At 53.6% G+C, this 8,005-nt stretch overlaps 1 protein-coding gene across 17 annotated transcripts in view; it reads right to left on the minus strand.

Annotated features, from left to right (window-relative positions):
- GRAMD1B (GRAM domain containing 1B) overlaps window positions 1–8,005 on the minus strand; it is a 242,496-nt gene that overhangs the window by 42,109 nt on the left and 192,382 nt on the right. For 14 of the 17 annotated variants that reach the window (XM_059414796.1, XM_059414887.1, XM_059414871.1 and 11 more), the window contains 2 exons: window positions 3,195–3,405; window positions 2,345–2,365 (listed from right to left, as the gene is read on the minus strand). In XM_059414796.1, the coding sequence (XP_059270779.1) occupies window positions 2,345–2,365; window positions 3,195–3,405 (232 nt within the window). The remainder of the gene's footprint in view (window positions 1–2,344; window positions 2,366–3,194; window positions 3,406–8,005) is intronic. The other 3 variants (XM_059414852.1, XM_059414843.1, XM_059414816.1) reach the window with 1 other exon arrangement.

Raw genomic sequence — 8,005 nt, forward strand, 5'->3', positions numbered from 1 at the left:
GAATTGAAAGACAAGTCAAAAGTCAAGGGGAGAGGAGCAGCAAAGCCACTGAGCTGGGATGACACAGCTCAACCAGCCTGGGACCTGGGTTCTGCGGGGACCTCTGCAAGGGCTAGCCTAGAGCAGGAGCTCCTGGCCGCATGTAGCGGCCGCCAGCTCCCCCTAGTGGCCTCAAGCCAGCACTACAGAGCAGAAGGTGGGTGGTGGCAGGAACTCCAGGGGTTTCAGGGAAGAGGAAAGAAGCCATGACCATCTTCTAGCCCGCTGCTCTGGGCAGGGCTGCTGCACCCAGGAAGGGTCAGCCTCCGCAGTCTAGTTAAAGATTCACAGGTGTGGGGCCTTACTGATCCCTTAGCATGATCCCCTACAGAGTAACACGAGGAAATGGAGGCTCTAGGGAGGGGAAACAGATACAGCAGGACACCTTGGCTCCAGGGACAAGGGGGAACCCTCTCCTGCTTGCCTGGAAAACACAGGAGGTCTCCTCCTCTGTGAGGTGGACGGGAGGCACTGAGGGAGGTGGCCTGGCTGGGTAGCGACGGCCGTTCTGGCTACCACATCCCTTGCCATGGATATGTTTGGTCAACCTGAGACAAGCATCTACCTAGAGGGTGGGGGGAGGGGTATCCCCACCTCACCTCTGCAGCTCTCCAAACCAGGGGACTCCCAGACTATGTGTCTGCCTCCCCTGAGCTCTTCAAAGGGAAAATAAAACCCAGCCCCCTTCACCTTCTCCCCTGCCCCATCACCTCCTTATGAAAGGGGGGGGGCACGATTAACTTGGAATTCACCCTCAGCTCGTGGTCCCTTCTTTATGCCACATTTTGCCTCTCAGGGCCCCAGCCTGGCTTCTAATAGCCAGGTTTGGTTTGTGGACCACCTAGGCATGTGTCTTCTCTCCCCTCCCTAGACTGTGCGCTGCCCAGGGCGGGTAACTGGTCTTTACGATTGCTTCCCAGAGAAGAGCTGCCATTCAGCAGGAGAAGTTTAAAAATTCTCCTTACTGAGGGCTCGCCTCCACCCAGCACCTGGCAGAAGAGGCACCGGCCCCCCGCGGGTGGGGACTGCCGGCCATCAGTAAGGTTTGCCTCTGCCACTGAGTGCCTTGCTAGGCATGGGGGTAAGAGGGCCAGAAGCCCGTGGCTTCACCTTGGGATGGAAAAGTGTGCAAAGTCCGTAGGCAGGACCAGAGGGATGGAACAACCTGATGCGTGTGTCTGGCCACATGGGTGCTGTCCCCAGCCAGAGGGCGGAGGCGCCGGGGTTGTGTGTGTGCTGGCGGCGCAGAGAACTCCCTCACACAGGGCGAGCTCCTCTCCCCCTCCCTACAGCAAGCAGCCACCGTCCCAAGTCCTCAGAGGCAAGCTTTTAGCCTGAAGGTCACAGACTCTAGGATTAGCCCTGAAGTCTCTTGTTCTTCTCTCAGGAAAGAGAACAGCTGTTCGCCCTCCTCCTCCTCCCCAAAACACTTAGAGAGGCTCAAGACTATTATTAAGCCATTCCACTGCTTTTTCTTCTCCGGGCGACATCCCACCTCCTTTCCCCCGTGGGGATTATTTCCTGAGCCCTGCTGTTCTAAAATACCTATGGCTCTCCCTGTACTCCGCGTTCTGCTCGGACCTCTGAAATTCCGGGGGCCGGGGGCCCGGGGCCGGGCGGACGCCGGCACTGACTCCCTGACCTGGCTGCATTGCTGCGAGGCCTGGAAGGGGCCACCACCCACGTCCACCAACTGCCAGACGTCAGCACCATGCCCTTCTGGGAGAACAGTCCTGCTCTGATCACAGTTCAGGGTCCTGAGAACACCAGAGGCCATGAGGCTGGGCAGTGGGCAGGTAGAGGGAGGGAAGGTGCCAGGTGCAGCTCCTGAGGTCGCTCTACCGCACCGGGGACCTCCCTATGGGCATCTGTCGCCCTCAGTCATCTTGTCCGGGGAATCGGGACTCACCCAGCAAAGCAGGTATAAGGGACTCTCAGGACCTGAAGCCCCTCTGGATGGGGCCTCCCTTCCCCAAAGCAACGAAGGAAGCCCCGGCAGGACTCTGCTTCTAGATGGCTCCATGTAAGGAGGAAAGAGATTCCCAACCCAAGGCAGTGTTCGGGGAGCAGGCAGAGACCAGGGAGGACGGGAGACAGGTCTGTTCTCCGACTCTGGGCGCAAGAGGAATGGTCCCTCGGTAACGTCAAGCCAGCCTGCTACGGGGCAGCAGGGCCGGCCCTTCTGGGAAAGGGACCAAGCGAGACATGGGCCAGAGTGGGCGGGGGCGGAGGGAGGGGGTGCAGAGCACTACAGACAATTCAACACCAGAGGGGAGACCAAAGACAGAGACAAAAGATGGCTTACTTTTGAGAGGCGCTTGTGAGACTAAGACCATGCATGCAAAGGAGGTATTTGGGAAATGGTGGGGAAGAAGAGGAAGAACAAGAAATCAAAAGACAAATCAGATGGGAAGCCAGCTCCCGTGCCTCCCAGGGGCCCCCTTCCCCTCCCCAGGGCCTGGGAGCCCAGCAGTAAACAGAAGCTTTTTGAAGGAGCATCTAGGCAAAGAATATCTCCTGCTTCCCAAAGGACTGGGGAGGGGATAAAATCTCTGGGGATCCATCTGTAGCCCAGGCACCCCTCTGGGGCTTATGCTATGCCTATTCTCAGGCAAAGGCCCGGGTCCTCGGGCAACAGCATCTTGGGAGGGACAGAGAGGCCTGGTCACCGCCCTCCTGGCCAAAGGACTACCAAGTGGGTTATTACCAAAGGTAAGGCAGAGAGACAGCCAGGGTGGACGTTAAAAAACATCCCCCTTCCCGAGGACTCTCTTCCTGGCCCTGTTGTTGTCCCAAATCATGTTCCCTTCTACCCCAAATTTGAAAAAGGAAGCGGGACTAAACAGATGGTCCCTCCTGGTCCCCAGAGCACCCTTTCTCCAAATCTCAAGGTCCAGGAGGCTCCCTCGCCCCAAGAGAGAGAACAGTCAGCGTGGAATCCTGTAATGAGTTCCCCGGGGGGCACTCCGAGGGCTGAGCTGAGAAGAGAACACTGGGCTAGGGTCAACCCTGCCTGTCCCACCCTTGCCTCACTGACACAAGGGTCTTCGGGGAAAGGTCTCCCCCCTTCGCCGCCTCCCCGACCCCCCCCCACACTGGCTTCCTTGCAGCCAGCTAAGGAGGAAGTGGAGAGGCCCCAGCGGGGTCCAGCTCACCTTGGAATTTTTGCCGCCACTCCGGCCAGACTGTGAGGAGCAGCTGCGCTGCACGCCCTGCTCCGGCGTGGACGGGGACTTGTCCGAGGAGTGATCTGAGCCCTTCTCCACCATGGTGTCTCCGTCCGGGCTCTGCGGGGTTGGCGAGCGAGACCGTTTGCGGAGGATGGGGGAGCAGGCCGGCGTGCTGCGGTTTGAGTTACTGGCAGTGCTGCAGGGGCAGATGGAGAGAGGGAGTGGGGTGGGAAGGGAGGAGGAAAGACAGGCAGTCAGTGATTGAAGGCCAAAGCCGGGTCCCAAGGAGCCAGCTCAGGGAGCCAGGGTTGGGGCTGGGGAGAAACAGGGAGAGAAGGGCTACGGGCTCACGGCACCGTAATACTGCTGCTGGCCAGGAGGGGGCGGTGGTGTCAACGGGAAATGGAAATAGGACTAGAAGGGGTAAGTAGGGCAATTAGACATTTAGCTATTCATCCATCCATCCATCCGACCATCTGTCTGTCCATCCATCCAAATATTGTCGGAGTCCCTATTACATGCCAAGAGCCATCTCCAAAAAAGAATTTAGGAGCCGAAAGACGCATGAGAGATCATCTAATACTGCAGATCTGGTTTCGACATTTTGTTTTACACATATGTGCCTGTAAAAATGGTCAAAAATAATCCTACTTTTCAAAGCAGTCACGTGCACTCTATTTCGCTAGCTTCTTAAAACAATCCTCCACGGAGGTAGTAATGACAAGTGCCCTAATCCTTATTTTTAAAAATGAAGCCCGTGCACCCCAGAGAGGAGCTCAGATGTCCTCTGATCGCAGAGGCATTCGAAACAAAACCTGGGTCTCCTGACTTGCAACTCACACACACCAGAGTACTTCCTTGTAAGCCGTACTGCTCTCCGCGTCCCCTGCCCAGGGCGAAGATGAACACAGCAGAAGTTCTCACCTTCCAGAGTCCCTGCCACCCAACCGTGTTTCCAACAAGTATCTTATATGCCCCACGGTCCTGAACCCCTGCACACCAAGGCTTATAAGCTGTGTATTTACTGCTGGATACTGAGCTTCAGCTCTTGATGGAAAAGAAGGATAGAAGACAGAAGAGGGGAGGAAAACTGAATACTGAGACGTTGTAACAAGTGTTTGCTTTGGTCTGAGAGGACAGAGCAAGAGAAGTCAGGGACAAGGACAAGGTTAAGTGGGAAAGAGACAGGAGAAAAGGGAAGGAAAGCAAGGATGAGACTGCAAAGCCAAAGAAAGCATAAGGGCAGGGGTGGGGGTGGGGGGCAGATGAGAAGCCCAGGGTCTCTCTCACCCACTCAGTGGTCAGAGAGCAGGGCCAGGCTTCTGGAACAGCCCAGATCCAAGGCTGTGAGGGCCCCTTCATCCCAGCCTTCCCTAAGGGAGTGCCGTGCCAGGTGGGGAACACAGTCATTTGCATGAAGATCAAGCTGTGACCTCAGATGTCCCATGGAACCCATTTGCAATGAAAACCATGTACATGTGGAGACGTGAAAGGTAAGACCTGAGGCTTTGCTTCACCCTAAAACAGATCGAAGTTTTAGATCTCACTTAAAATACTAACAATACCCTTGATTTAGAGAAAAGAAGCTCTTTGAGTTCTCATCCCGTAACCATCTTTATCCTCTGACCCCGCCCCAACTCATTCACATGCAAACCCTGGAGAGAGGAAATTATGTTCCTTTTCCTGGTTCGGAAAAGCAGAGCCTTGGAATGGTGGCAAGGGGACGGTGGGACGCGGCCTCCAGAAGGAAGACTCAGGTGCTCACCAGTATTCCAAGGATTTTCTGTCTTCTAGGATTACTTAGCTAGAAGCATAGCCAGGAACTCTACTCCTCACCTCAAGGAGTTTGCTCACGGACACACCAGAATGTGGACGGCGCCTAGCACCGCCCGTCTCAGACCCAACACGCCCACAGCTCAGCTCCACTTTTTCCCTTCCGTAATGGGACCTCGAAACACATGGTGATCCCAAGTGCAGCAATGAAAGGAGATCTTATCTTCCAAACTCTCCATCCCCACTGAGAACAGGCTGTCGAGGAGGGATTCAGTAAGGGGTGGGCCAAAAAATTCTAACCTGCAGGAAACTCACTCCAACTTGCCCCAAACCACATGAACCTCACACTCAATGGTCAAAATGTCTCTGAGATTCCCTCAACACCTAGTGGCCTCCTCTTAGCTGACCCAACATAAGCCATCCAAGGAGACCTGACTTTGGGCCTTGCATGCATCCGTCGAAACGTCAGTCAATAAACTTGTACAGTCCTTTGTCACTTTTTTCTCTGTGCTTTTAAGGCTACTGATCATCTGAGCTCTTCCTGAAGATCTCGCCTCCCCTTCCGGATGCCACACACCTCTTCCGGCCTCAGACGTTGGCTTCTCTTTGCTAACTCTACCCGAAGTGTGGTCCTTCCCCGAAGGTGAGTCCTTCCTTGCCCACACCATCTCCCGCTTCACAGGACTTCGCCTGTGCCTTGCAGCAGAAGACTTCCTCCCCGCCTGCTTCCGGCTCTCATCACTTGCTCACTTCAGCCCAGCAATCTGCAGCCGAGGGGACACTCCCTCCAAACCCACGTCTCACAAGCCCCTCAGACGGAAAGCCAAGCCTGCCGTTGGTCCTGAACCTCTTCCTGCTACGGCCGCTTCTCCTCCACAGCATTCTCATTCCCCGTCTCTGGGGCTGCAGACCCACAACTTCCATTTCACCCCGCAAAGAGCCAGTTGCTGGATCCCATCAGTTCTATTTGCTGAAAGCTCTTTGTCACCCTTCCTTCCTCTCCCTCCAGGGCCCCTTGCGGAGCTTCTCCCCAGATGGTCTTCTAGGCAGTCTCTTTCTCTCCCTCCTCTCTTGGGCTCATTCACACCTCTGGCATTCAACCTTTCTGAATACAAACCTGATAGCATCTTTCTTCTGCCCCCCTCCCAGCATTCACATTAAAGTCTCCAATCCTCAGAATGGAATTCAAAGTTCTTGAGGGAAAATCATTTTGACACTTACTGTACCCTGGTACTTTGTCTCTCCTTACACAATCTTTGAGAGTATAGTCCTATATAACCTTCGCTGGTTTTCTTCCCACTCTCCTCCTCCTGGCTCCTGACTTCCACACCTATCACTACCTGAGTGTGAGGGGTCCCTCCCCCAACTCCCACCCCACCCCCGTATCTACCTACCAGAGTCCTACCCAGCCTTTAACACCCATCTCAAACCCCACCTTCTCCGAAAAGCTTTTCAAAGCCTCCGCCACTGAACTGGCTAGAGCATCTAACATATTCTGCCCAGTGCACGCTCTTGGAAGCACCCACCTGTGCCCCCCCCCCGCCCCCACAACACCCAGTGGGAGGCTCTCTAAGTGGTAGGGGCTCAGTACACATCCGCTGGATCGAATAGCATTCGAGTTTTAACAATCCTCATGGCTTTCCCAGTCCCCAGTATCCCGACAACTCCCAACCAAGTCTGTGCCTTCAACCTGCTAACAAAAATAGCTATACAGGTTTCTGAATGTTTATATGAGTTCCTGGCCTGATGCCAAGTGTTTATGATGCGATCGCCTATTGAGATCCCCCAGCCAATCTATGAAGTGTTAGTGGGTATTATTATTTGTTCCATTTTTCAGATGATAAAGTGAATTACTGACAGATTCAGTAACTCTCCCAGGGTCACCCAGACAGGTAAGTGGCAAGACTGGGATTGAAATGCAGGCCTGATGACAGAGCATGTTCTCAGAACCAACACTGAGTAATCCTTCTCGGCTGGGTGAACAGATAGAGAAGGATGGATGGGGTGGTGGTGGATGGAAAGAAAAGAAGGAATCAGCTTCTTGCCTCCAGTTTTCAATCCAGTATCTATTTTGCTATCAAAATGAACTTTCTAAAAAGGGATTTTGCAATTCTAACCATCCCCTCCCCTGGTTCAAAGCTCTCTATGGTTTCCTATCCCCTTAGAAGAAAGCCTGTTCTCCGAACTATGGCACAGAAGTTTCTCGAAGGTCTTGACGATCACCCTTGGCTACTCCTCCCAAAGGACCCCCTCCCCGCCTCAGCCATCCAGGACTAATGACAGATCCTGGTGCCATGTTGTCTCCCTTCCACATTTGTCAGTGTCTCTCATTCTGAAAATACCATTTCCCCCTCCAAGCACTCTTCCAACATTTACTATTCAAGACTAAACCCAACTACTCCCCCATCACACTCCCCCCATGCTCTGACCCCTCACTATACAAGAAGACACCTTCAAAGCTGTAGTTCTAACTCAGCAAAATCACCACTAGATGTGCTACGTAGCTAATACTCTTTTAACAGGTACTCCGTTATCCAGCTCAGTCAGTTAAGTGTTCAACTCTCGATTTCACCTCAGGTCATGATCTCAGGGTCGTGGAGTGGAGCCTCCTTAGGATTCTCTCCCTCTGCTTTTCCCCCTGTATTCATGCTCTCTCTAAAAATAATATTAATGATAATAATAAATAAGTAAATAAAAGGTACCCCACTATCCTACAGACTTTGGACGTCCTCCTGAGCAAACAAAACTAATTCCCTTGTAGCTCATAACCCTACACTATTGCATCTTTCGAGCAAACTTCACGGTGTGCCATGAGTCTGATTCTGCCACTATTATTTTTTTTTAAAAGATTTTATTTATTTACTTGACAGAGAGAGATCACAAGTAGGCAGAGAGGCAGGCAGAGAGAGAGGAGGAAGCAGGACCCCTGCCGAGCAGAGAGCCCGATGCAGGACTCGATCCCAGGACCCCGAGATCATGACCTGAGCCGAAGGCAGTGGCTTAACCCACTGAGCCACCCAGGG

This window comes from Mustela nigripes, chromosome 1, assembly GCF_022355385.1.
Source record: "Mustela nigripes isolate SB6536 chromosome 1, MUSNIG.SB6536, whole genome shotgun sequence".
In the NCBI taxonomy this organism is placed as follows: Eukaryota; Metazoa; Chordata; class Mammalia; order Carnivora; family Mustelidae; genus Mustela; species Mustela nigripes.